Source organism: Diachasma alloeum, unplaced genomic scaffold (assembly GCF_001412515.2).
Source record: "Diachasma alloeum isolate Michigan unplaced genomic scaffold, Dall2.0 Dall_scaffold_00480, whole genome shotgun sequence".
Taxonomy (NCBI): domain Eukaryota; kingdom Metazoa; phylum Arthropoda; class Insecta; order Hymenoptera; family Braconidae; genus Diachasma; species Diachasma alloeum.
The window spans coordinates 493,857-521,319 of record NW_021680613.1 but is presented as its reverse complement, the minus strand read 5'-3'; the positions used below and the strand labels follow the sequence as shown (position 1 = coordinate 521,319).

General features: G+C 37.5%; 1 protein-coding gene across 1 annotated transcript in view; it reads left to right on the top strand.

The window, feature by feature from the left end:
• LOC107042490 overlaps window positions 1-27,463 on the top strand; it is a 58,468-nt gene that overhangs the window by 3,330 nt on the left and 27,675 nt on the right. Inside the window, exons 2-3 of the mRNA XM_015263548.1 lie at window positions 1,253-1,463; window positions 16,332-16,789. Of these exons, the coding sequence (XP_015119034.1) occupies window positions 1,253-1,463; window positions 16,332-16,789 (669 nt within the window). The remainder of the gene's footprint in view (window positions 1-1,252; window positions 1,464-16,331; window positions 16,790-27,463) is intronic.

Below are 27,463 nucleotides of genomic sequence, written 5' to 3'. Positions count from 1 at the left end.
ATAGGGGAGGATGGGGCAAAACGGCCCCCCTTCAATCGTCAATATTTTCCGATTCAATAATCCGATTGGGATGAGTTAGAGCTCGTTTTGAAGAATGAAAAATTATCTTCAAAATGAAGTTGAAACTGGGAATTTTCACAATGTCATTCACAAGTTATTGACAATTGAAGGGGGGCCGTTTTGCCCCACCCTCCCCTAATAGGATGATATGCTGAATGTCAGTGTTTACTCATTTTTAATTATTGAATGTAATGTATCATGTAATAGAAAACAGTCAGGGATCAAGCTTTTATTGTGCGGTACCGGAATTTTTACTATGCAGCACCGGAATTTTTCTGGTGCTAGGCAATTGAACCCACTTTATCAGACGGCACGGTAATTTTTGCCTGAATTTCTCCTGAAAAATTCTGGAATTTTTTTCTCCGTGTACACATTTGTTGAAATTTATTACCGAGTGCTCTATAATATTTCATGTCAAGTCGTGCAGAAGTCGAGTTTTGAGCAGGCTGCGCGAAGCGCACCGTGCGATAAACTCGACTATTGCACGGCGCGATATAAAGAAAGATAATCAAAAGTAAATTCACTGCGTTTGATAATTTATTTTATGACCTGTTTCCATTAAAAAGAATTGAAAGTATTTACTGATCTCCGTGAGAACAAATGATCTTGAATGTATCCAAATTTCGATGATTACTTACATAGAATTGATTTTTTAGCAAATTAGGAAAAATTTCCTGAGTTCTAGAAAAATTATTGGAAACTGTACTTTCTACAATCCAGAAAATTCTCTCTTGAAATTAGCATTTTGTTCTGCGTTTTCAACAGGATGGAAAGAAAATGAAGGAAATCCCAAGAAGTTCTCCTTATTCATAATGTATCTGTGGGCTCTAAGTGAGGGAAAACAATGGAATTGAATTTGAAAATTTGTTTGAAATTAATTTGGAACATTAATGAAGTATTTCCAGCATCAGATGTTCTTTGAATAAACATTCTCAGAATTCTCTTAAAAACTTGTCGACAATCCTCATAAAAGATTATTGATCTTATAAATACTTTGTCAGGTTCGATGAAATCCATGCAATAAATTAGTAACAATTATATTCTTGTACAATGCAAAATGAAAGAAGAGGTTGCCATTCAATGAGAATGAAATTGCTCAATATTTCTTCTATCCCTATCTATTGTGTCAATAACCATATATAAGAGAGAGTGGAGCATTTGTCGTCTTGCTAGCTTGTTCCCATTATTTCAGGGCATTCAACGCGGGAATCGATCCGGAACCCGTAATGTGCCAAACGGTTAATGCCACCTTGGTGAATTATTGCGCTTGGGCTAGCTGTGGTGAGTGGTGCCTGACGAAGACAACAGGCTTTTGTCCTCAAATTCACGCAACTGTCAGACGTAATGGCACTGATCTTGTCCTTGAAAATTGCACCCAGTTCTCTAGTATTGCGTGTCCACAGGTGAGTGATTTATATTTAAATCATAACGTTCATTTTCGTTTTATCATAGTTGATAAATGATGATGAATTAGAAAAGAAAATAAATAAAAATCGTCTCAATTTTTTTCAAGGTAATAAATCTTGCATAAAATGTTCATAAAAAATATTTTTTTTCTCTCGTATGCCCTTTCGGGTCTTTGTGATTTGTTCCCTTCCCACCCCCCAACCCCTCTGCCGCATTAGCCGAAGGACAAGGGAGAACCTCACTTGAGGGAAAAACCGGCCCAGTTGTTTCTTGCGAGACTCCCGCTTGAAAAATGAAAGTGTGAGATTTATAGTGTCACAAATTTTGGCCTGGCCCAGTCGGGAGTCGAACCCGGGTCTCCCGCATGCCAATCCCACACTCTAACCACACAGCCACCGCTGCCCTAGTATAGAAATCAAATGTCCGGATGCGCGCGCTCACCGAATGTCACCCTGCCGGTCAGAATTTCTACTAGGGCGGCGGTTGGAATTTTTATAATTGTATTTCTCCATTCATTTTTCTGACGAGTCATTTCCAGAAATCTTTGCTTCCGAATGGAAGCATTGTAATCGTCCAATTTTCACTATCTCTAGTTTTTTATTATTAAGGATGGAGAATAATCTGTGTGTGAGCATGTCCCCCGCCACCTTCCCGGTCGTCAATTTTTAGAAAATTGAGTAATGAAGTGAGTAAAGTAGTTCCAAAAAATCTGAAATTTTGTCAGATTATAGGTCTTAATGAGGACTAACTTTGTGCAAAATTTCAACCCGATCGACCTAATCGCTTTTGAGAAAAAGCGATTCGTTTTTAAATCGTTTTCCGCAAATATCTTCAAAACTAGTGAACCGATTTCAATTTTTTTGTTTTCAAAATATTCGCTTCGATGCCTTCTATCTAAGTCTATCAAAACATATATATCCGTTGACACGTAGTTTTCGAGATATTCCTGTTTTCCCGTTTAAAAACACTTTGTAATCATGCTAGCTTGTGCAAAAATGAAGATATCAACTTGAAATTTCGATAGAATCTTCCTCTCATGATAACAACGGTACACATTGAAGATGGGCCAAGTGCATCGACAGTTCAAAGATATTCGACTTTTTCTAAAAATCTTTTATATACAATATCTTCAAACTTACGCAACCGATTTTACTTTTTTTTCGAAATATTCGTTTCAATGCCTTCTATCTAAATCAATTGAAACATCTATACCCGTTCATACAAAGTTTTCAAGATATTCCGGTTTTTTAGTTTTTTCATAAAAATTTTTGTGATTATGCTGGTTTGCGCAAAAATTGAGATATCAATTTGAAATTTGGACAGAAAATATGTAGACATCTGAAAGTTTTGCTTGTAGTCAGTGTTGTAAAGCTATAAACTTTTGTAATATTTCAGACCATTCGAAAGCCCGTCAGTGTATTGATGGCGAAAAAAATAAGATCACTGAGTGACATGCTCACTGTCACATGGCGCGCTGTCATATGCTCGCCGTCCTCTGTTTTTTTTCCTCTCCCAGTTACGTTTAAAAGTTATAAATAAAAAAGGTATATCGATTGACTTTTCTCGGAATTCAATACACGATTCGAAGATTGCATAAGCCGATAACAGTTCGTTTCTCGAACGATGTTTTCGAATATCCCGAATGGCTGCGGAGTATTCCCTAACCCACGAAACATTTCGAGAGTGCTTTTGAGGGAAACTCTAATTCGCATGAGAGATAGAACTGAACAACCTTCATAAAACCGGAGGGATCATTTTGCTGGGTTGAAATGGAGGGGATTTCCTATCGGTTACCATGGTTATCATGTTTCTGACATTTATTCTACTAGCATTCCTGGAACGTTCAATAGGACGCGAATCCATAGATATGATGTGAATTTTAGTAATGCTAATTTTTCATCGTGAATTTTCGATGAATGAGCATATACTTATTGTTCTATTTCAAAAGTTTCCGGGGAAATCATTGCAGTTTTTTCTTGTCGAATGGCAGTTTTTTAATCGATGAATTTAACGATTCTCGTATTTAGCCTGGACATGAGTGAGAAAGTCATAAATCGTTTGCCAATAAAAACAGAAAAATGGCAATATCCATAACATGGAGTAATTGGTTTGCTTAATGAATTAATTATTTGCTTCCGACTGGATACTTTTATTTAAATCAATATGGAACTTATGACTCTTATGTCTGATCTTTAGTTCTAGCGCTTACTACACGGCGAGAATAGTTAGATAAAAATTACATAGAAAATCGGGGGGAACCCTAGTAGAAATTTTGGCTGGCGGGGCGACAGTGGCTGGGTGCACTGTTGGAAATTTCTTGAAATGTCAGTCATCGCGTCATCTGAATTGTTGATGTTGTGAGGTTGAATTGAATTTTAAATGAAAGTGTTAAACTAAATGTCTCATTCATCGTGAAAATTGAACACCACATACAATTTAATTTTCAATAGATTGGGAATTCAGAGAAGCTGTTGTATAAATTTTCAAAATTATCAAGATTTTTCGCTGCCCTACACTGAGAAAAAAAATTTCTAAGAAATAGAAATTCTATGATTGATCCAAATCGTTCATCGATTGAATAGTCGCAAAAGAAAATGCTATTGTAAGAAACAAATATCGATTTAATTTTAATGTTTTCGATTGAAAAAGAATGAGATCAGTTGTCTAAACTTTTTTTTTGTTGCTATCTACTTTTCAGTACATACAAAGCAATGTCTGTATTATCAGATATCTTCTTCGAATAAAGCATATAATTATCCAATTTATCAGCGTCACGATATCCCGCAAAAGAATATCTGTTCGATTGAAAGCAGAATTCATAGATGCAATAAAATATTCATTTGGCCTATGAGGAACATATTGTTGGATACTCATTGATGCGAGACTTTCGCGAAGCGCAGTTTCTTGTTTACGATAAACGCAATTCTTCATCATTTGAACTGATTATTTTTCCATTGCAATTGTGTGAAAAAAAAATTATTTGCGCCAAATCCGAAGCGTTTGAACTAAACCAAAATTGAATTGTATGAAATCGATTTTGTCGCAAAAACAAGTATTTTCTAAATTCGATAGAATAAACAAAATATACTATACTATAACAAAATCGATTTCATACAATCCAATTTTGGTTTAGTTCAAATCGATATTTGTGTCTTACAATAGCATTTTCTTTTGCGACTATTCAATCGATGAACGATTTGGATCAATCATAGAATTTCTATTTCTTAGAAATTTTTTTTCTCAGTGTATGGACCTGCAAGTCGAGAGTACTTGAATATTCAAGAAATTAACTGACTCGTCAATGAAGAAATATACAGGAATATACAGAAATTTCATGTAATTTTGCCGTAGTTAAACATTTCAAGCGTTTTCACTTGAAATTTCAAGAGTAATTTTCTAGCAGTGCGAGCTTCGCCCGCGCGTGCTGACCTTTACTCTCTAGGGCGCACTGGGATGAGCGTCGCCCGTATGCGACAAACTTCGCTCCTTCGAACGCATGGGGGCGAGCTTCCATCAGACATGAATGTTTTTGTCATTCCGGCCGTAGGCAGAGATTCACGGACGCGGAGCGAAGCGGATATTGTTCGTCATACGGCCAAAAAAAACTTTTCTGACGAATATGATTGCAGCCATCGCCTTCGGCTCGTGCTGCAAACCTCATATTCACCAGAAAATTTTTTATCGGCCTAATGACGAAATATACTATTTTGATCAGTTACGTAGAGATGAGGGAGAGGTTATGGAATAAGTGAAGGGCATCTAGTAATTATCAATAACGGAAGTGTATGATGGTGAAGTTATTAATGATATTCGTTTATGGACGATTCGTNATAAAAAATATTTTTTTTCTCTCGTATGCCCTTTCGGGTCTTTGTGATTTGTTCCCTTCCCACCCCCCAACCCCTCTGCCGCATTAGCCGAAGGACAAGGGAGAACCTCACTTGAGGGAAAAACCGGCCCAGTTGTTTCTTGCGAGACTCCCGCTTGAAAAATGAAAGTGTGAGATTTATAGTGTCACAAATTTTGGCCTGGCCCAGTCGGGAGTCGAACCCGGGTCTCCCGCATGCCAATCCCACACTCTAACCACACAGCCACCGCTGCCCTAGTATAGAAATCAAATGTCCGGATGCGCGCGCTCACCGAATGTCACCCTGCCGGTCAGAATTTCTACTAGGGCGGCGGTTGGAATTTTTATAATTGTATTTCTCCATTCATTTTTCTGACGAGTCATTTCCAGAAATCTTTGCTTCCGAATGGAAGCATTGTAATCGTCCAATTTTCACTATCTCTAGTTTTTTATTATTAAGGATGGAGAATAATCTGTGTGTGAGCATGTCCCCCGCCACCTTCCCGGTCGTCAATTTTTAGAAAATTGAGTAATGAAGTGAGTAAAGTAGTTCCAAAAAATCTGAAATTTTGTCAGATTATAGGTCTTAATGAGGACTAACTTTGTGCAAAATTTCAACCCGATCGACCTAATCGCTTTTGAGAAAAAGCGATTCGTTTTTAAATCGTTTTCCGCAAATATCTTCAAAACTAGTGAACCGATTTCAATTTTTTTGTTTTCAAAATATTCGCTTCGATGCCTTCTATCTAAGTCTATCAAAACATATATATCCGTTGACACGTAGTTTTCGAGATATTCCTGTTTTCCCGTTTAAAAACACTTTGTAATCATGCTAGCTTGTGCAAAAATGAAGATATCAACTTGAAATTTCGATAGAATCTTCCTCTCATGATAACAACGGTACACATTGAAGATGGGCCAAGTGCATCGACAGTTCAAAGATATTCGACTTTTTCTAAAAATCTTTTATATACAATATCTTCAAACTTACGCAACCGATTTTACTTTTTTTTCGAAATATTCGTTTCAATGCCTTCTATCTAAATCAATTGAAACATCTATACCCGTTCATACAAAGTTTTCAAGATATTCCGGTTTTTTAGTTTTTTCATAAAAATTTTTGTGATTATGCTGGTTTGCGCAAAAATTGAGATATCAATTTGAAATTTGGACAGAAAATATGTAGACATCTGAAAGTTTTGCTTGTAGTCAGTGTTGTAAAGCTATAAACTTTTGTAATATTTCAGACCATTCGAAAGCCCGTCAGTGTATTGATGGCGAAAAAAATAAGATCACTGAGTGACATGCTCACTGTCACATGGCGCGCTGTCATATGCTCGCCGTCCTCTGTTTTTTTTCCTCTCCCAGTTACGTTTAAAAGTTATAAATAAAAAAGGTATATCGATTGACTTTTCTCGGAATTCAATACACGATTCGAAGATTGCATAAGCCGATAACAGTTCGTTTCTCGAACGATGTTTTCGAATATCCCGAATGGCTGCGGAGTATTCCCTAACCCACGAAACATTTCGAGAGTGCTTTTGAGGGAAACTCTAATTCGCATGAGAGATAGAACTGAACAACCTTCATAAAACCGGAGGGATCATTTTGCTGGGTTGAAATGGAGGGGATTTCCTATCGGTTACCATGGTTATCATGTTTCTGACATTTATTCTACTAGCATTCCTGGAACGTTCAATAGGACGCGAATCCATAGATATGATGTGAATTTTAGTAATGCTAATTTTTCATCGTGAATTTTCGATGAATGAGCATATACTTATTGTTCTATTTCAAAAGTTTCCGGGGAAATCATTGCAGTTTTTTCTTGTCGAATGGCAGTTTTTTAATCGATGAATTTAACGATTCTCGTATTTAGCCTGGACATGAGTGAGAAAGTCATAAATCGTTTGCCAATAAAAACAGAAAAATGGCAATATCCATAACATGGAGTAATTGGTTTGCTTAATGAATTAATTATTTGCTTCCGACTGGATACTTTTATTTAAATCAATATGGAACTTATGACTCTTATGTCTGATCTTTAGTTCTAGCGCTTACTACACGGCGAGAATAGTTAGATAAAAATTACATAGAAAATCGGGGGGAACCCTAGTAGAAATTTTGGCTGGCGGGGCGACAGTGGCTGGGTGCACTGTTGGAAATTTCTTGAAATGTCAGTCATCGCGTCATCTGAATTGTTGATGTTGTGAGGTTGAATTGAATTTTAAATGAAAGTGTTAAACTAAATGTCTCATTCATCGTGAAAATTGAACACCACATACAATTTAATTTTCAATAGATTGGGAATTCAGAGAAGCTGTTGTATAAATTTTCAAAATTATCAAGATTTTTCGCTGCCCTACACTGAGAAAAAAAATTTCTAAGAAATAGAAATTCTATGATTGATCCAAATCGTTCATCGATTGAATAGTCGCAAAAGAAAATGCTATTGTAAGAAACAAATATCGATTTAATTTTAATGTTTTCGATTGAAAAAGAATGAGATCAGTTGTCTAAACTTTTTTTTTGTTGCTATCTACTTTTCAGTACATACAAAGCAATGTCTGTATTATCAGATATCTTCTTCGAATAAAGCATATAATTATCCAATTTATCAGCGTCACGATATCCCGCAAAAGAATATCTGTTCGATTGAAAGCAGAATTCATAGATGCAATAAAATATTCATTTGGCCTATGAGGAACATATTGTTGGATACTCATTGATGCGAGACTTTCGCGAAGCGCAGTTTCTTGTTTACGACAAACGCAATTCTTCATCATTTGAACTGATTATTTTTCCATTGCAATTGTGAAAAAAAAATTATTTGCGCCAAATCCGAAGCGTTTGAACTAAACCAAAATTGAATTGTATGAAATCGATTTTGTCGCAAAAACAAGTATTTTCTAAATTCGATAGAATAAACAAAATATACTATACTATAACAAAATCGATTTCATACAATCCAATTTTGGTTTAGTTCAAATCGATATTTGTGTCTTACAATAGCATTTTCTTTTGCGACTATTCAATCGATGAACGATTTGGATCAATCATAGAATTTCTATTTCTTAGAAATTTTTTTTCTCAGTGTATGGACCTGCAAGTCGAGAGTACTTGAATATTCAAGAAATTAACTGACTCGTCAATGAAGAAATATACAGGAATATACAGAAATTTCATGTAATTTTGCCGTAGTTAAACATTTCAAGCGTTTTCACTTGAAATTTCAAGAGTAATTTTCTAGCAGTGCGAGCTTCGCCCGCGCGTGCTGACCTTTACTCTCTAGGGCGCACTGGGATGAGCGTCGCCCGTATGCGACAAACTTCGCTCCTTCGAACGCATGGGGGCGAGCTTCCATCAGACATGAATGTTTTTGTCATTCCGGCCGTAGGCAGAGATTCACGGACGCGGAGCGAAGCGGATATTGTTCGTCATACGGCCAAAAAAAACTTTTCTGACGAATATGATTGCAGCCATCGCCTTCGGCTCGTGCTGCAAACCTCATATTCACCAGAAAATTTTTTATCGGCCTAATGACGAAATATACTATTTTGATCAGTTACGTAGAGATGAGGGAGAGGTTATGGAATAAGTGAAGGGCATCTAGTAATTATCAATAACGGAAGTGTATGATGGTGAAGTTATTAATGATATTCGTTTATGGACGATTCGTTCGAAAACCCTGATGCACATATGGGAGAGTTAGTGAAAATTTAAAAAAAGAAACATTTACCACAAGTGCCAGTGACAGCAAGTACTTTTTTTGGGCACATCACCAGTTGATTACCAGTTTAAAAATATTCATGATGCAGATAAAAAGACAATGGGAGAGTTTGTTCATCTGAGAATGGAAGAAAACATCCGTGTAGTGGTGGTTCCAATTTATCTATTTTCAATATAAATAATTTTAAGAAAAAATTTTGACAAATCATCTCCAAAGTTGGATACGGTGCGATGCAGTGATAGGAATTTCTGTTTTTCTTCCTCTGACTTTTCTCATCTGATTGATAAATTAGTGTAAAAGCTTTTTTACAACTTAACCATTGAAGCAACAAATAAGTTATTGAACAAATTAGTTTTTCTCGAGATTATGGCAACTTGTCAAATGAGACGTTGAGCATTTTTTTATAATTAGAAGTCACCGGAGCAGGAGTTTTTGGCGCCAGCGTTTTAACGCGATTTGAACACGCCAATGGTCGCGCCGAAACGGTGGCGCCAAAAAGTCACGTATCCGAAGTCACATCTTGTCCACTATCACTCGCCTCACTATTTTCTCCCATTTTTGCCAATTTTTACCAATTCAACAGTACATTTCTAATTTATTAACCGAAAGTAGTTTTTGAAGTGCAGTTACAATCACAAACTCGCACACAAATCACAAATTCACGTAGGGGGCGAGCTCCCACAGTACCTACGGGGCGTGCTCGCCCAGACATTCTTATGGTTCGCCGCTCCGACACGTACTGTCACCCCGAAATATCCAGAGCAATAGTCGACTTAGTCGATAATCGACTGAATTTCTACTAGGGAAATTTTACTGTCCGGAGCGGTAATCATGGAGCGAAATGTAAAAATACCTGAGTTCAAATCCATGTGCCTCCGAATTTTTCAATTTGTGCATTAATAATTATTTGATTGTCCAGAAAGCTGATGGATAGCATATAGCATCCCGCTTCTCGAGTGGAAATTCAAATCATCCTGAAATTAGGGACTGATCAGATTTATAACGCTTGTATGTGTCGATGCCTGATTCGAATGTCAGGATCCGGTTTATTGGTTCAGTACTAGATCAGAACTCTTTGACCAGTGTACGATCAAATCCGTCTGGTCACCAAGCTCGATCGGAATGTCAGGATCCAATCTGTCTTATCAGTGCCTGATCAATTTTTCAGGTTCGGTCCTTATCATTCATAAATTAGCTAACATGCAATGAAAACAAAATTTGGAACTGTCTTGAAGTCGAAGTTTCATTTAGTCATGGGTGTTTCCGATGAAAGAATTAATTTTTTAATTTTCACTATCAACAAGAAATTGTGATTATAGAAATCGAATAGTAAATAACAGCAATAACCAACGTTGAACGAATTTCGATAAAACTCTTGATAGAAATTAGAAAATTAAATTTGAGCAATAGATTTCAGAGAAGTTCCGTAAGTTCTAGGTTGGACCTTGGGGTCCTGCGTAGTTGTATTCAGGGTTGGGCAAGTAAAATACCACCGGTATTTTACTAAGCTTTCTACATGTAAAAAAACTAGTAATTTACCAAGGAGGTTCTAGACCTTTTTGACCGCGTGTGTGCGCGATTGAGAAGAACTCACTCATTCTGTCGCGAAAATAATCCCATTGACAGGGTTGCAAGAGTCAGCCCTCACAAGTGTCAAACATCGCAATGGTCATAGATCGCGAAGATCAAACATCGCAAGGGTTATATTTCGCGAGTGTCAAACGTTGTAACGATTAAACAACGGACGTAGGCAGAGGACAATCTCAAAGGTCAACCCTTGCGACTTCTGAACCTTGCAACGTTGGCCCCTTGTGAGGTATGATCGTTACGACGTTTCACCCTGACGAGGATNGTTTTTAAATCGTTTTCCGCAAATATCTTCAAAACTAGTGAACCGATTTCAATTTTTTTGTTTTCAAAATATTCGCTTCGATGCCTTCTATCTAAGTCTATCAAAACATATATATCCGTTGACACGTAGTTTTCGAGATATTCCTGTTTTCCCGTTTAAAAACACTTTGTAATCATGCTAGCTTGTGCAAAAATGAAGATATCAACTTGAAATTTCGATAGAATCTTCCTCTCATGATAACAACGGTACACATTGAAGATGGGCCAAGTGCATCGACAGTTCAAAGATATTCGACTTTTTCTAAAAATCTTTTATATACAATATCTTCAAACTTACGCAACCGATTTTACTTTTTTTTCGAAATATTCGTTTCAATGCCTTCTATCTAAATCAATTGAAACATCTATACCCGTTCATACAAAGTTTTCAAGATATTCCGGTTTTTTAGTTTTTTCATAAAAATTTTTGTGATTATGCTGGTTTGCGCAAAAATTGAGATATCAATTTGAAATTTGGACAGAAAATATGTAGACATCTGAAAGTTTTGCTTGTAGTCAGTGTTGTAAAGCTATAAACTTTTGTAATATTTCAGACCATTCGAAAGCCCGTCAGTGTATTGATGGCGAAAAAAATAAGATCACTGAGTGACATGCTCACTGTCACATGGCGCGCTGTCATATGCTCGCCGTCCTCTGTTTTTTTTCCTCTCCCAGTTACGTTTAAAAGTTATAAATAAAAAAGGTATATCGATTGACTTTTCTCGGAATTCAATACACGATTCGAAGATTGCATAAGCCGATAACAGTTCGTTTCTCGAACGATGTTTTCGAATATCCCGAATGGCTGCGGAGTATTCCCTAACCCACGAAACATTTCGAGAGTGCTTTTGAGGGAAACTCTAATTCGCATGAGAGATAGAACTGAACAACCTTCATAAAACCGGAGGGATCATTTTGCTGGGTTGAAATGGAGGGGATTTCCTATCGGTTACCATGGTTATCATGTTTCTGACATTTATTCTACTAGCATTCCTGGAACGTTCAATAGGACGCGAATCCATAGATATGATGTGAATTTTAGTAATGCTAATTTTTCATCGTGAATTTTCGATGAATGAGCATATACTTATTGTTCTATTTCAAAAGTTTCCGGGGAAATCATTGCAGTTTTTTCTTGTCGAATGGCAGTTTTTTAATCGATGAATTTAACGATTCTCGTATTTAGCCTGGACATGAGTGAGAAAGTCATAAATCGTTTGCCAATAAAAACAGAAAAATGGCAATATCCATAACATGGAGTAATTGGTTTGCTTAATGAATTAATTATTTGCTTCCGACTGGATACTTTTATTTAAATCAATATGGAACTTATGACTCTTATGTCTGATCTTTAGTTCTAGCGCTTACTACACGGCGAGAATAGTTAGATAAAAATTACATAGAAAATCGGGGGGAACCCTAGTAGAAATTTTGGCTGGCGGGGCGACAGTGGCTGGGTGCACTGTTGGAAATTTCTTGAAATGTCAGTCATCGCGTCATCTGAATTGTTGATGTTGTGAGGTTGAATTGAATTTTAAATGAAAGTGTTAAACTAAATGTCTCATTCATCGTGAAAATTGAACACCACATACAATTTAATTTTCAATAGATTGGGAATTCAGAGAAGCTGTTGTATAAATTTTCAAAATTATCAAGATTTTTCGCTGCCCTACACTGAGAAAAAAAATTTCTAAGAAATAGAAATTCTATGATTGATCCAAATCGTTCATCGATTGAATAGTCGCAAAAGAAAATGCTATTGTAAGAAACAAATATCGATTTAATTTTAATGTTTTCGATTGAAAAAGAATGAGATCAGTTGTCTAAACTTTTTTTTTGTTGCTATCTACTTTTCAGTACATACAAAGCAATGTCTGTATTATCAGATATCTTCTTCGAATAAAGCATATAATTATCCAATTTATCAGCGTCACGATATCCCGCAAAAGAATATCTGTTCGATTGAAAGCAGAATTCATAGATGCAATAAAATATTCATTTGGCCTATGAGGAACATATTGTTGGATACTCATTGATGCGAGACTTTCGCGAAGCGCAGTTTCTTGTTTACGACAAACGCAATTCTTCATCATTTGAACTGATTATTTTTCCATTGCAATTGTGAAAAAAAAATTATTTGCGCCAAATCCGAAGCGTTTGAACTAAACCAAAATTGAATTGTATGAAATCGATTTTGTCGCAAAAACAAGTATTTTCTAAATTCGATAGAATAAACAAAATATACTATACTATAACAAAATCGATTTCATACAATCCAATTTTGGTTTAGTTCAAATCGATATTTGTGTCTTACAATAGCATTTTCTTTTGCGACTATTCAATCGATGAACGATTTGGATCAATCATAGAATTTCTATTTCTTAGAAATTTTTTTTCTCAGTGTATGGACCTGCAAGTCGAGAGTACTTGAATATTCAAGAAATTAACTGACTCGTCAATGAAGAAATATACAGGAATATACAGAAATTTCATGTAATTTTGCCGTAGTTAAACATTTCAAGCGTTTTCACTTGAAATTTCAAGAGTAATTTTCTAGCAGTGCGAGCTTCGCCCGCGCGTGCTGACCTTTACTCTCTAGGGCGCACTGGGATGAGCGTCGCCCGTATGCGACAAACTTCGCTCCTTCGAACGCATGGGGGCGAGCTTCCATCAGACATGAATGTTTTTGTCATTCCGGCCGTAGGCAGAGATTCACGGACGCGGAGCGAAGCGGATATTGTTCGTCATACGGCCAAAAAAAACTTTTCTGACGAATATGATTGCAGCCATCGCCTTCGGCTCGTGCTGCAAACCTCATATTCACCAGAAAATTTTTTATCGGCCTAATGACGAAATATACTATTTTGATCAGTTACGTAGAGATGAGGGAGAGGTTATGGAATAAGTGAAGGGCATCTAGTAATTATCAATAACGGAAGTGTATGATGGTGAAGTTATTAATGATATTCGTTTATGGACGATTCGTTCGAAAACCCTGATGCACATATGGGAGAGTTAGTGAAAATTTAAAAAAAGAAACATTTACCACAAGTGCCAGTGACAGCAAGTACTTTTTTTGGGCACATCACCAGTTGATTACCAGTTTAAAAATATTCATGATGCAGATAAAAAGACAATGGGAGAGTTTGTTCATCTGAGAATGGAAGAAAACATCCGTGTAGTGGTGGTTCCAATTTATCTATTTTCAATATAAATAATTTTAAGAAAAAATTTTGACAAATCATCTCCAAAGTTGGATACGGTGCGATGCAGTGATAGGAATTTCTGTTTTTCTTCCTCTGACTTTTCTCATCTGATTGATAAATTAGTGTAAAAGCTTTTTTACAACTTAACCATTGAAGCAACAAATAAGTTATTGAACAAATTAGTTTTTCTCGAGATTATGGCAACTTGTCAAATGAGACGTTGAGCATTTTTTTATAATTAGAAGTCACCGGAGCAGGAGTTTTTGGCGCCAGCGTTTTAACGCGATTTGAACACGCCAATGGTCGCGCCGAAACGGTGGCGCCAAAAAGTCACGTATCCGAAGTCACATCTTGTCCACTATCACTCGCCTCACTATTTTCTCCCATTTTTGCCAATTTTTACCAATTCAACAGTACATTTCTAATTTATTAACCGAAAGTAGTTTTTGAAGTGCAGTTACAATCACAAACTCGCACACAAATCACAAATTCACGTAGGGGGCGAGCTCCCACAGTACCTACGGGGCGTGCTCGCCCAGACATTCTTATGGTTCGCCGCTCCGACACGTACTGTCACCCCGAAATATCCAGAGCAATAGTCGACTTAGTCGATAATCGACTGAATTTCTACTAGGGAAATTTTACTGTCCGGAGCGGTAATCATGGAGCGAAATGTAAAAATACCTGAGTTCAAATCCATGTGCCTCCGAATTTTTCAATTTGTGCATTAATAATTATTTGATTGTCCAGAAAGCTGATGGATAGCATATAGCATCCCGCTTCTCGAGTGGAAATTCAAATCATCCTGAAATTAGGGACTGATCAGATTTATAACGCTTGTATGTGTCGATGCCTGATTCGAATGTCAGGATCCGGTTTATTGGTTCAGTACTAGATCAGAACTCTTTGACCAGTGTACGATCAAATCCGTCTGGTCACCAAGCTCGATCGGAATGTCAGGATCCAATCTGTCTTATCAGTGCCTGATCAATTTTTCAGGTTCGGTCCTTATCATTCATAAATTAGCTAACATGCAATGAAAACAAAATTTGGAACTGTCTTGAAGTCGAAGTTTCATTTAGTCATGGGTGTTTCCGATGAAAGAATTAATTTTTTAATTTTCACTATCAACAAGAAATTGTGATTATAGAAATCGAATAGTAAATAACAGCAATAACCAACGTTGAACGAATTTCGATAAAACTCTTGATAGAAATTAGAAAATTAAATTTGAGCAATAGATTTCAGAGAAGTTCCGTAAGTTCTAGGTTGGACCTTGGGGTCCTGCGTAGTTGTATTCAGGGTTGGGCAAGTAAAATACCACCGGTATTTTACTAAGCTTTCTACATGTAAAAAAACTAGTAATTTACCAAGGAGGTTCTAGACCTTTTTGACCGCGTGTGTGCGCGATTGAGAAGAACTCACTCATTCTGTCGCGAAAATAATCCCATTGACAGGGTTGCAAGAGTCAGCCCTCACAAGTGTCAAACATCGCAATGGTCATAGATCGCGAAGATCAAACATCGCAAGGGTTATATTTCGCGAGTGTCAAACGTTGTAACGATTAAACAACGGACGTAGGCAGAGGACAATCTCAAAGGTCAACCCTTGCGACTTCTGAACCTTGCAACGTTGGCCCCTTGTGAGGTATGATCGTTACGACGTTTCACCCTGACGAGGATCCTTGCGAGATATGACCTGTGCCACATTTGACCCTCGCGAGGCATGATCTTTGCAAGACATAACCCTCATGACATTGGACCTTTGCAAGGTATGACCCTCGTAAGGTATAACCCTCGTGAAATTCAGTCACGAGGGTTACTGCATTGTTGGTCGGGTTAAGGGGTTTTTTACCAGTTATTTACCTTTTTTCTCACTCAGAATAAATTATCAGTATTCTACTATGTATCGTAGAAAACTCCGATTTTCAGTGAACGACCCAACCCTGGTTGTATTGAAGTGAAAACTAACTAACAAAAAATGAAAGTAAATAATAATACAAATATTTGTCAGAAAGACCTTCTAATCTAGAAAATCTGGAATTTCAAACTTCTACTCGGGTTATTTACAAGAGGAACAGCAGAAATTTTCACATTTTTATCAGACTCTCTAATTGAGCCCACAATCTCTGACTCACTGGATAATCTCGGATGTAATCCCCCTAATATTTCGTTATTCTAATAAATTTCAGGTGAATCTCCTATCCTTGAAAAGATACAATTGCAACAACGGAAGTGCCTGCAGTGTCCTCTCAGGTGTGTTCAACTGCAGTCTGGGTCACTGCGCTAATATGAGCGAGCTAATGCTTTGCCATCACAAGGCAGACGGTATAATCGTGGATAGTGAAAAAGACAACATGAAACTAAATGGTTTCTTCAGCTGCCAAAATTCACGCTGCACAAAAATAAAACGTCCATTCTCTTGTGATCGTTTCTGCCCGAAGATCAGTACCAGCAACGTCAACGTCTTTTTGATGCAGGATGACAATATCTATAGCGCGAGGTGCTCTAGGGCAATGGCCCTCAATCGTGCTCGTGGCAATGTTCTGGGCACGAGATTGAGCACGCCCGAGAAGATCTGGGATGACACCACTGGACGGGGAATTATCGCTAGTTGTTTCGCTGTGAATAGAGCAGGGAATACCATAAGGTAAATTGATGAAACGATTTTATAATCCGTGGTAAGGAATGTCAAAAGGTCCAGAGTAGATCGAGGATGGGCTAGTGCTGATCAAGATTGGGCTATCCTCGGCCAATTTTGGCCCATTCTTCATCTCCTACCAAGGATTTTGATCATTAAATGCTCAAACTTTTTGAAAATATCTCGGTAAGGGAGATGGAAGATAACACGGCGACACATTCCCGTGGAGATGACCAACGTCACTGGGTCACGTAGGTGACCACACGGAGAGAAATATTTAATAAAAATTACGTATCTTTTTCGTAATTCTGGAGCGAAATGTGGTTGTAGGAAATTTTACGGAACTGTCACGGAATTTTTCCAAAGTGTTCCGTAATTTTTATCTGAATCTCCTGTGAAAAATTACGATACCCTCGCTTAAATTTTCTGAGTCAATTCCGTAATAGGTGAGCGAGTTGTGAATTTCATAATTTTTGCTAAACATTTTTCTCTGTGCAGACTAGGGTGAATTTCAGCGATGGATTAAGCGATGGGGAAATTCAAATATTACGTAACGCGATGAGGGGGGGAGGAAGTTGTGTAATTTGGGACAATAGGTAACGGAGGGGGGAGAGAGGTTTGCCGAGGTTATGATGTCACCCCATAATTAATGAAGATAATTTGAGAAAACAAAGATATCAATTCAAGAACTCCAAGGTTTTTATTTTGATAACTCCGAAGTTCTGACATTCCTGAATCACGATTGCCTTAAAATAAGTGAACAAATGACCTAATATGAGAACAATTAGTACTGGATTTCAGTAAAAAAATAACGAGAACTAGGATTATAAGTTTCCTGGACTCTTAGAGAAAATTCTCGTAAAATAACCGAAAATTCCACGGATATCCAGGAGTTTTTGTTGCTTATATTTCAGTACCACAGAATTGCGAAATCCGGTGATTTTCAGTGAAAACTATAATTATTTTCTATGTGCAGCGGGCATTCAATATTTAAATAAAATTTCGATAGAAGAAGGCTAATTGAACCTGCCATGAAACCGAAATTTTTAATGAACACCTATGAATTTTTCATATGACAAGTGGCATAGATGAATTTTTCTACAACATATTGACAGCAAATGTCGGAAATTACTTTCTTTTGTCGTGAAACGATCAAAGTTCGTTCTAGTTCTTCATTCTTCAATATATTGTGATGTTACAAAATGTCAGAGGTTTCACCGTCATAATATGAGGATTTTCTTTCGTCATTTGGTAGAATGTGATTAATGATGTCAGTAGATCACAAACAATATTTTCACCATTGCAATTCGATGAAATTCGATGCCATAATATGATCTCGGCGGAATCCATCAAAATCGGACAAATGGATTTCTGCTTGAAAAAGAGAGGTGGAGAAAGCTTCCCACAAAAATTCCATTAGTACCGTTGGTCCTCGACTTGCGTCTGAAGCATAATAGCGGAAGAAATCAATCCAGTGCACTAAATTTTTTAGAAATCGAGATTCCTGCTCCTTTTAAAATCCTTAGAGGGATGTACGGAACGCCAACTATAAGATAGTTCCTTTCATATTCGTTTTTCAAATTGCGCTAAAACCGGTTTTCTCCATGGAAAAACGTTTTTGGAGTATTTCGAATGGCTAGAAATTCTCGTATAGCAAAAAAAATATTTCACGTTATTTAGAAATTAAGTATTAGAAAATACTTGAGAATTTTCCAAGTAAATTTTAAAAAATTTTCAGACAAACGAAGTTTTAATATCGGTTAATAAATGACCTTATCTTTACCATGTCAATTCTTGCTTTTCACATGTATGAAATATGCATGTAATAGATGAAACTTCGTAATCAAATGTTGCATAATGACCCTTATTTCCAAACGAGCTTGAGAAATTCGCCACATGAGGGTAGGGATGCGCACGAGACGAGACAAGACGAGACTTTGGAGAGTATTGTCTCAGCCTCGAAAAGCATTCAAATTTCGAGTATCGTCTCGAATTCGTCTCAGTCCCGGTTTAGAGAGTACCGTTTCGTTTCAGTCTCGTCTCGGTCTGATGAGTGTAAAACTGGGGAAATTGGAGGAAAAAAATTGTCTTTATGGTTACTGTTTCTCTTTCATTGTAATCAACTATAAATCATTCTTTTTCATTAGTTGGGCAATATTCACGGCATTACATTATTAAATTCACCAATAACCAACGATAATAATATGAGGAAATATCGCTGAGATCGAATGACGAGATGGCGCATCCGACGTTTTAAAAATATCTCACCAACTCAACTAGTTGGTAAAAAAAAGAATTATCAACCAGTTGTCGAATTTTAACAATTAGTTGTGGAATCTCAATAACTAGTTGATGAATTTCAACAAGTAGTTTTTTAAATTTAACCATTAATTAATCATTAAACAGTTTTTTGCAGAATAAAATAGATCAATCATCAAGGTATGAATAATTTCAGGATTTATGGCTCAGATAAGTCTGAGGGTAAGATGAGTTTACAGGGGGAAATAAGTTCTATCGGTGAGATGGGTTTGGAGAGGTGATGCGTCAGAGGAGTCACATTCCATTATCTATCTGACGCTTCTAGCTTACGTGATCTTCATACTCATCTGACCCTCAGGACTCATTTGACCCCAAAAATCTCCAACGACAAGACGTGACGAGACTCTCACCAAACGTCTCGCTCCAGCGGCAGTCTCGTTTCGGTATCGTGTGTAGCCCTATGTGAGGGCAATAGCGTCGGTAGGTACAACGTACTGCGCCCCGAGAAGAGTATGAATCCCTGAGAATTCACAATAAAGAGGTTAAAAGTGCAAAACACAAGAAAACACGAATTAAAACGCAGTAATCTCGGTTTTCTAAGTGATAAATACAGGGAGAGAAATGTTCATATGTAATACTACGAGAACTTCAAAATTATCGGGTACATCCCGATAGGTTCGTTGCAAACAAACGAAGGAGTCAAGTTTTTCAGGCTAAAAAATCACGAGTGCGAAGCACTCGTGCTTCGCACTCGTGATTTTTCCTGAAAGACTTGAAGAATTCGTTTGTGTGCAGGGAGCCTTAAGGGAAACGCCTGATTTATTTTGAACCTCGAGTGGTATTCGGGAGAGAAATTTCCATCCATATTTCGGCCAAAAAAATTGCACCATGAGACGAAATCAATCTGTCAGTTTCGGAGAACGGTTGACTCAATTGAATGATCTTTTGTTTTTTTATATAGCAACTACCAGAGACAATTATCAAAAAATTATCAGTTGAAAACCGTGTAGATTGTACCACGTGATGTCGAATGGTGAAATTCTATTGGCTGAAATTTGGATGGGAAAAATTCTCAGTAAAAATTACGGAACTCACAATTCGCTCACCGATTACGGAATCGACTCAGAAAATTGAAGTGACAGTATCGTATTTTTTCACAGGAGATTTAGATAAAAATTACGGAACTCACAATTCGCTCACCGATTACGGAATCGACTCAGAAAATTGAAGTGACAGTATCGTATTTTTTCACAGGAGATTTAGATAAAAATTACGGAACGCTCTGCAAAAATTCCGTGACAGTTCCTTAAAATTTTCTAGAACCTCATTTCGTTCCGGAATTACGGAAAAGATATGTAATTTTTATTGAATATTTCCTTCCGTGTAGAGAAAACACTCATCTGTAAAAATGGCAATTAAGCATTGTACATATGCCTCATGTAATTCTGATATTCGCTACCCGAAGGATAGAGTATTTTTCATACCATTTACAAAATCATTTGTAGATGTGGAGAAAAGTAAACGATGGTTGGGGCATGCAATCGATCCAATTTCACCTTAGATAAAATTGCAAAACACACTTTATAGTCAGTGAGCACTTAGTGGAAGGTAATAGCCCAACCATTGAGCATCCTGACCCCATTCAATGCTCATTGACCAGTTTGATTCATTAACTTCACGACTCGAGCGAGGAAGTTATCGTAATGGCCCCAAGCGAATGTGGAATTTTCATTATTTCTCCACATTTCTTGGCCTCTAGAATCATCCTGATGCGTTTTTGAAGACATGTCTGAATGTGTGTATGCATGTATGCACGTATGCGATCAAAATTTTGTCTAATGATATCTTCGGAACAAATAAACCGATTCAAAAAATTTTTTTCCATCGATGCATGTTAATGTGACTTATTACTGATTAGGTTATTAAGACGATCGTCCCAGCGGTTCGTTAGTCATTCGCATAAAACTTGTGAAAAAATTTTAACCCTCCTGAACTGGCTCAATGAGCAAAGCGCCGCCTTTTCTCGATTTTTTCTTGTTGCATGCAAAATTATGTATGACAAAATCTGTAAAAATTATAATGCCTAGTTCAAACCCTCTAGAATGGACTGGTAAGATTCCTATCCCTTGAAAACCCCATGAATACAATGAAAAATAATTTAGTGAGATTGGTATGGAAAAGCGGCACCTCGCCGCCCGGAGCCAGTGGACTCGTGCGTAGTCGGTTTTTAGCCGCGCTGTTGCCACGTCGTTCGTTTCAGTTCAGACATACTAGGCACGTCAACATCTCTATCACGTGCCGTGTTTGGCGTCTCATAAAAAACGTGAATTTTTTTTTTAGAGCATAAATGGTGTTTAATTCGAGAATAATGTGTGCAGTGTAGATTTTTATTCGCGTATAGGGCTCCAATGTGGCAACACCGCGCTAACCGTAACATGGGCGGCGCATTGCTCACCGAGCCAGTGGACTTGGGTGGGCACCGAACGCCAGTTCAGGAGGGTTAAAAAATGAGTTTTCTTTGAAAATTCAACAATTTTACCGAGAATAGTGATGGGTTTTGATTTTTTTAGTACGGTCGATGCATCTGCATGTAATTCGATTTCAATTGGATTCTGAGCAAAATTGTCTCAGCCGTTTCCTTGTTAGCCGGATAGAAATTTCAACATTCGCGTTTTATCTCAGTCTTTCTCGACTTTTCTAGTCGAATTTTTTTAATGTGGTTATGTGAATTACCACTTGTGCGCTTCGATACATATCTACTGGACCGTCAGTGCCTCTATCGGAGCTTCTGACGGTGTTTGGGAACAAGGCTCATTTCGAAAACTCACAATATTTCCTTCTTAATATCCCCTCAATTCACCCCAATTCCTCGAAATCGACTCATCTTTCTCCGGGAATTGCATCTCTGATCTTCTCCGCCGATCGATTGCATAAAACTTCTGTGCTGATGCCAAGAAAATTATGCTGAGTCAACGGTAATACAATTTCCGCATATATACGTCGATCATTCCACAAAACCCCATATAAACTTCAATTCCTGATATTCCCGTGATTTAGTAAATTTTCCCCGCAAAGATTAGAGTAATAACTCTCAATCTATCTGTTGTAAGGGGAATAAAGGAGGTCAAAAGAATCCCAGGGGCTGATATCTGTATAGCTTCTTCAGAGATATTCTCATCAGATGAATGAAACGTCAGAAAGAAGGAAACTTAGATTGAATTATTTATATTGGTATGGCTATTAGTGGTAATCATGATCGAAGCCCTTCATGTATTATTTGGGGAAATTGAATCACACACGGAGAAAGAACCTCAGAAACAATTACGTGACAACATAGGGGAGATCGGGGCAACGCGGGATAGCTAAAACAAAGAGGCGGGTATCGGAGCTTCTATCATACTTATACTGCTTTTTAGCAATCATTATTCAAATTCTAAAATTATCAACTCGCGTCTCCAACGTATTATAGTTGAGGGCACAGTGGGGTAGTGTCTAAATTTTTTAAAATAATTATAAACGTTGTTTCTTTCTTTTTTAATTTCGAATCTCCAAAAAACGACAGAAAAACTCTGAAATCGGTAGGGAAGGTCCCGATGAATCGATTTTTTAATTTGGGGCACGATAGGGTACGCATTTTTACCTCAATTTCATTGTTTTTCTAGAAATTGAAATTTACGAATTTATTCATTAGATTAGTCTTGTTCATCTCAATTTTAGGAAGTGAAATTCTAATACTTCTAATTGTTTGTTTTTCTCTTGCTTCAGTAGCAAAGTGACGTTTATATCAGTAAACAGAGAGTATGTACAGCAAGGGGATTCCATTCTTCTCATTTTTTCTGTCGTTACCGACCGTCAGGGGATGGGTTTAGAAAATTTATTTGACTAAGTCTAGATTATTATGAGAACTCAGTTTTAATCAAAATACCTAATATGGTGGCTCATTCCGGTGTTTTAAAGAATTGAAAGAATTTCCAGTGTTCTTCCATTGTTCAAAAAAAATTTTCCTTCGTATTATTCGAGTTTTTTGAGCTTTTTGCTTCCAAATGGAAGCTTTGTTATCGTCCGATTTTCACATTCTCTAATTTTTATTGGAAATGATGTAGAATGGTCTGACCCGTAAAAATACGAAGTTTGGCGACCATGTCTGTATGTGAATATGTCCACCGCCGCCTTCCCGATGGTCAATTTTTAGAAAATTGAGATTAAGTGGCTAAAATAATTCAAAAAATTTTGAAATTTTGTCGGATTATAGGTCTTAATGAGGACTCACTCTGTTCACAATTTCAGCCCGATCGGTAGAGTAGTTTTTGAGATAAAGCGATTCGTTTTTAAATCGTTTTTCACGAATATCTTTAAAATTATTGGAACGATTCAGATTTTTTTGTCAAAATATTCGTTTCGATGCCCTCTACCTAGATCAACAAAAACATATATACCCGTCCATACATATACACCGGTCGCTAGAGTAGAGGTCATGAATGATATTACCGAATGAGTGAGTTCCGAGTGACAACGAGGAGTCCTGACTCACTTCACCATCACCGAGAAGTCATCCGGCACCGGAGGGAACCATCATCAGCCTGAGAGAAAATAGATCACGACGACCAGAAACCGTAAAAAGGAGCAAAAACATCACAGTTACCTCTCTGCACTCGAGTCACAAACACTTGGCATTACCGGAAGAATTTGGATCTCCCGCTATAGTCCATACGCCAGGGCCATTTCTGTGTCCATTGATATTTTTGGTTTTCCCCATTGCGTTTTATGGTTGGACTTTATGTTTTCGGGGTTGCTGATCACGAATATGATAACCGTTTTTGTGAAATCACGGGCCGTCTATTTGTTTATAACAATTTAATTGTTTAAAACGCTCTGTCGCAAAAACGGTTTGAGATAGAAAAAAATGTTTCAAACAAAGAATCTTCCTCACATCAAAAGGAACATTTTTTGTCATATGACTTGGTTCCCTAACTCTTATCGTTGAAGAGTTATTGTGCGTGGGAGTAACTCAGGCGGTGCGCGACCACTTTGGCGCAACGGAAGCGCGCTTCAGGGCGGATTATAGCGAATCGGTCAAAGATAGGGCAAAATAGTTCAAATCAAAAAAATTTGTTATTAAAAAATGCATCAATTAAGTTAAGAGACTCTTCACTCTATCTCCAGTAGTTAATGAGATATTCGCGTTCATGTGCACGGTGGCGGGTCAAATGAGTCGTCCGTTTCACATTCAACCGTAATTATCTCATTAACCATTGGTGACAGAGACAAATGTTTCATTACCAAATAGATGCATCACAAAATAACAAACATCTTTTGTTCGAAATATTTTTCTCTATCTTCATTAGCTTCAGAGATATTTTAAGCGAGAGTCAGACTCCGACTACGCAGTCCGTTTACTTGAGTTCCACATGCACTCTCGAGCGCCCGGTCGACATTTCTGAACTCATTCCACCTGCACATCAGCTAGTACCCAATTGCACATGTACAAGTTGTGTCAAAGCAACTTGCATGTGCTTTTTACATAAAGTGTCCTGTTGTTCTTTTTGCACCTGTCAAGATCAGAAAAAGTGCAGAAATCCATATAAATAGAGTTCTCATATCCAACAATTCCTGTTGTTTCCATTAAAAGTGGTTCGTAAAGAAAAAAAAAATTGTCAGTTCGAAAATGAATTTCCTCCCCAGAAAATGAAGATAGAGAAAAATGTTTCGAACAAAAGATGTTTGTTATTTTATGATGCATCTATTTGGTAATGAAATATTTGTCTCTGTCACCAATGGTTAATGAGATAATTACGGTTGAATGTGAAACGGACGACTCATTTGACCCGCCACCGTGCACATGAACGCGAATATCCCATTAACTACTGGAGATAGAGTGAAGAGTCTCATAACTTAATTGATGCATTTTTTAATAATAAATTCTTTTGATTTGAACTATTTTGCCCTATCTTTGACCGATTCGCTATAATCCGCCCTGAAGCGCGCTTCCATTGCGCCAAAATGGTCGCGCACCGTCTGAGTTACTCCCATGCACAATAACTCTTCAACGATAAGAGTTAGGGAACCAAGTCATATGACAAAAAATGTTCCTTTTAATGTGAGGAACATTCTTTGTTTGAAACATTTTTTTCAATCTCAAACCGTTTTTGCGACAGAGCGTTTTAAACAATTAAATTGTTATAAACAAATAGGCGGCCCGTGATTTCGCAAAAACGGTTATCATATTCGTAATCTGCGACCCCGAAAACATCAAGTTCAACCATAAAACGCAATGGGGAAAACAAAAAATGTCAATGGACACAGAAATGGCTCTGGCGTATGGACTACTAGCCCAAAAATACTACTAGGGCGCAACACACGACGGGCCCACCCAGCCTAACAGGTAACATGAACGCACACCTGGACATCATCCTCGTATTGGTAATCCGTGAAACTCAACCGCGGGAGACTCCATCACTCCGGAAAGACGTCAGAGACCACCTGACACCGGAGATAGACCACAGAGAGAATAAATGGCGCCAGAGACCAGCACGTGGCCGGCGAATTATGCAAATAAGGCCGGGATTGGCTAATTCCCTGAATCCAGGACCAATGTCAAGGTCCGAGAGAAAATGGAGCGTGAGGGCAGGAGATTGAGAGGGCAATGGTCATTTCCGCCTCTCTTCACTTCCATCTCTACTGTCAATCGTTTTGCATCGCTTTAGGTTTTCTAATTTTCGTATCTATTGTGTGGGTCCAATTAAGAAGCTTTTCATGCGAACTCGACAACGGAGGTGGGAACAAGGTTCTCCGGACCTTATCCGGAGGTTTTTGAGGCGACTGAAAGGCTATTTCCCGGCAATAATTCAGGCGACTATCACAGGCGAACATCCAGGTGATCCTCACGGCGAATATTCTCTGCGAACACGAGGCGAAGAACGGCGTCAGGGCGTGTATTTGAGTGAGTGTGCAGATTTCTCATAATTGTTTACCGGTGCGACTGTAATTATCCGCGAGTATAAGAGCATTTTTGGGGTTTATCCTGGGCTCCTGTCAGCTTCACTGGCGGGAGAATTATCCTCACAAACGGAGACTATCGACTCCATCTTGATAGTACCACGTGCCGTCGAGTCAGTGTAATACCGGAGAAAATAGTATTAATTTATTCCGAGCATTGTGAGCGTCGAAGCTATCAATTTTAGGGGTGTCATTTAATTAGTATTATTTTTAGGAAGATCTGGCGATCTTGCTAGTCGGGGAAAATTATCATTTTATATGATACGTGCGTGTAACCGCATGGGTTTCAGTTGACTATAGTCAACTGAAAACCGAACTAACGCATGACTCGCATGCGCATCACCTATTAAAAGAGAATAACAAAGAAGGAAATCTAACCTGCGAATAGTGAATACATGGAATGACTGAAAAATGAAAAGGTGATTTTCGAAGCAGATAAAATGAGCCAAAATCGTATAATTCCTGATAGTGATGAAGAGTTAGGCAGTGAGGAGAATTTATTTACTGATGAGGAGGAGTTTATTGGTGATGTGACATTTGAAGAAAATGGAAATAAAATATTCTCCGATTTTTCAATTGCGTTTTGTATCATATTTTTTTATAATTATAACTTTCTTTTTTTTGCGAATTCTTAATGATTTTTAAAAATTGTATTTTGTAATTATTATAATTAATTTTTTGCAATTAAAAATACTTTACAAGTTTTTTTAACTACATATTTAATGAATATAATTAATTTTTTCTTCAGAAGTTCCGCATAATTTTTAAATCACACTTTTTTATAATTATTTTTTAGAATAAATGTGATCTTTTTTACTCTTGAAAAAAAATAAAAACTTTTCAATTCAAAATTGGATCATCAGCAATAAATACTTTTATCGTTCCAATGCTCATATTTGATTGGCATTGGAGGGACAGCTTTGCTGATATATACAAGCTATCAAACAATGTCATGTTAATTATTAGTATCAAGAATTATATCTTATTCAATAACTGATTCCACCCAACTTACTTCACCCATAGCTCGCCATAAATTCTCCATCACTCTAAGGTCATAAATTTTAATCTTGAAGTATTTTTTATGACCCCCATGATTGTTTGCCCCCTGCTCGCTTCACCTACCCTTTCGGAAAACAATGAAAAATATGAATAGATAAGAGCACACTCAATAATGGCGGGGAAGAAGATCGTTCAACCCTCTGGGGTGAAAAGGGTAGTAGGATGTAATGTCTTTGAAATTCCATCGCTTGACAATAAAAGCTGGAAAAGTACGTGTGTGTAAATAATGATCTCATAACATACCATGTAAATAAATGGAGAAATGAATGGTTGAGTCTCACATCGAAAGGCGTTAGTTGGAGCCTTTATCAATTTTCTATATAGCACGAACCTGCAGGAACTTGGGAGCGGGGGGGGGGCGCAGCTCCC